At 42.9% G+C, this 1,249-nt stretch overlaps 1 protein-coding gene across 2 annotated transcripts in view; it reads left to right on the plus strand.

Annotated features, from left to right (window-relative positions):
- DNMT1 (DNA (cytosine-5-)-methyltransferase 1) overlaps window positions 1–1,249 on the plus strand; it is a 60,728-nt gene that overhangs the window by 10,149 nt on the left and 49,330 nt on the right. The window contains exon 3 of one of the 2 annotated variants that reach the window (XM_011954870.1): window positions 892–928. In XM_011954870.1, coding sequence (XP_011810260.1) covers window positions 892–928 — 37 coding nt within the window. Of the gene's footprint in view, window positions 1–890; window positions 929–1,249 lie in introns of those variants that run through there. The other variant, XM_011954871.1, reaches the window with a different exon arrangement.

The raw sequence follows: 1,249 nt of genomic DNA on the forward strand, positions 1-1,249 counted from the left end.
AGGAGAATAGCTTGAACCTGGGAGGCAGAGGTTGCAGTGAGCCGAGATTGCACCACTGCGCTCCAGCCTGGGCAACAGAAGGAGACTGTCAAAAAAAAAAAAAAAATTATATGTGTATATGTATGCCAGGCACTGTGGCTCATGTCTATAATCCTAGCACTTCAGGAGACGGAGGCAGGCAGATCACTTGAGGTCAGAAATTCAAGACCAGCTTGGCCAACATGGTGAAACCCTGTCTCTACTAAAAATAAAAAAAATTAACCAGGCTGGTGGCACCTGTAATCCCAGCTACTTGGGAGGCTGAGGTGAGAATCACTTGAACCCGGAAGGCAAGGGTTGCAGTGAGCTGATATCGCACCACTGCACTCCATATACACATATGTATATGTGTATATACATATATATACACGCATATATATGTATACACATATATACACGCATATATATGTATACACATATATACACACACATATATGTGTATACACACACACACACACACACATATACATATTCTGTTACAGAGCTGCTGTGTAATCTCACAGTCATCATAAAAATGACCCCCAAAAGGGGAAGCTTGTTCAGATCAGATGACTTCTTTTTTTTTTTTTTTTGAGACGGAGTCCCGCTCTGTCGCCCAGGCTGGAGTGCATTGGCCGGATCTCAGCTCACTGCAAGCTCCGCCTCCCAGATGACTTCTTAGCATTAGGCATTAGGCATTCCAGTAGGACACTCTCGACTCTTGTGGGGAGACAAAAGCCAGCTTAGTTTTTTCTAACACTCATACATTAAACTTGTTTCTGTCCAAAACTTCTTTAGAACTGTGATATTCTTACAGGCAAATGAAGTTGCTTAACAAGTGTTTGTATTTTCTCCCCTATTTCTTCCTCCCAGGCTCAAAGATTTGGAAAGAGACAGCTTAACAGAAAAGGTAATCTCCACCTTAAAATTTTTCTTGCTACCAAATGTGACTGACACACTTTGTGGCTCATGAAAAGAGGTTTGTTTTCTTTAAATGGATTTCACACTTTTCACATGATTTCAAAGGTAATTTGGATACTCTTGGTGAATGTCAGCACTAATTTGCTGCTAATAGTTGGGATTTTTTTTTTTTTTTGAGGTGGTCTCACTCTTTCACCCAGGCTAGAGTACAATGGCACGATCTCGGCTCACTGCGACCTCCACCTCCCGGGTTCAAGCAGTTTTCCTGCCTCGGCCTCCTGAGTAGCTGGGACTACAGGCGCCTGCCACC

This window comes from Colobus angolensis, unplaced genomic scaffold, assembly GCF_000951035.1.
Source record: "Colobus angolensis palliatus isolate OR3802 unplaced genomic scaffold, Cang.pa_1.0 Scaffold39, whole genome shotgun sequence".
In the NCBI taxonomy this organism is placed as follows: Eukaryota; Metazoa; Chordata; class Mammalia; order Primates; family Cercopithecidae; genus Colobus; species Colobus angolensis.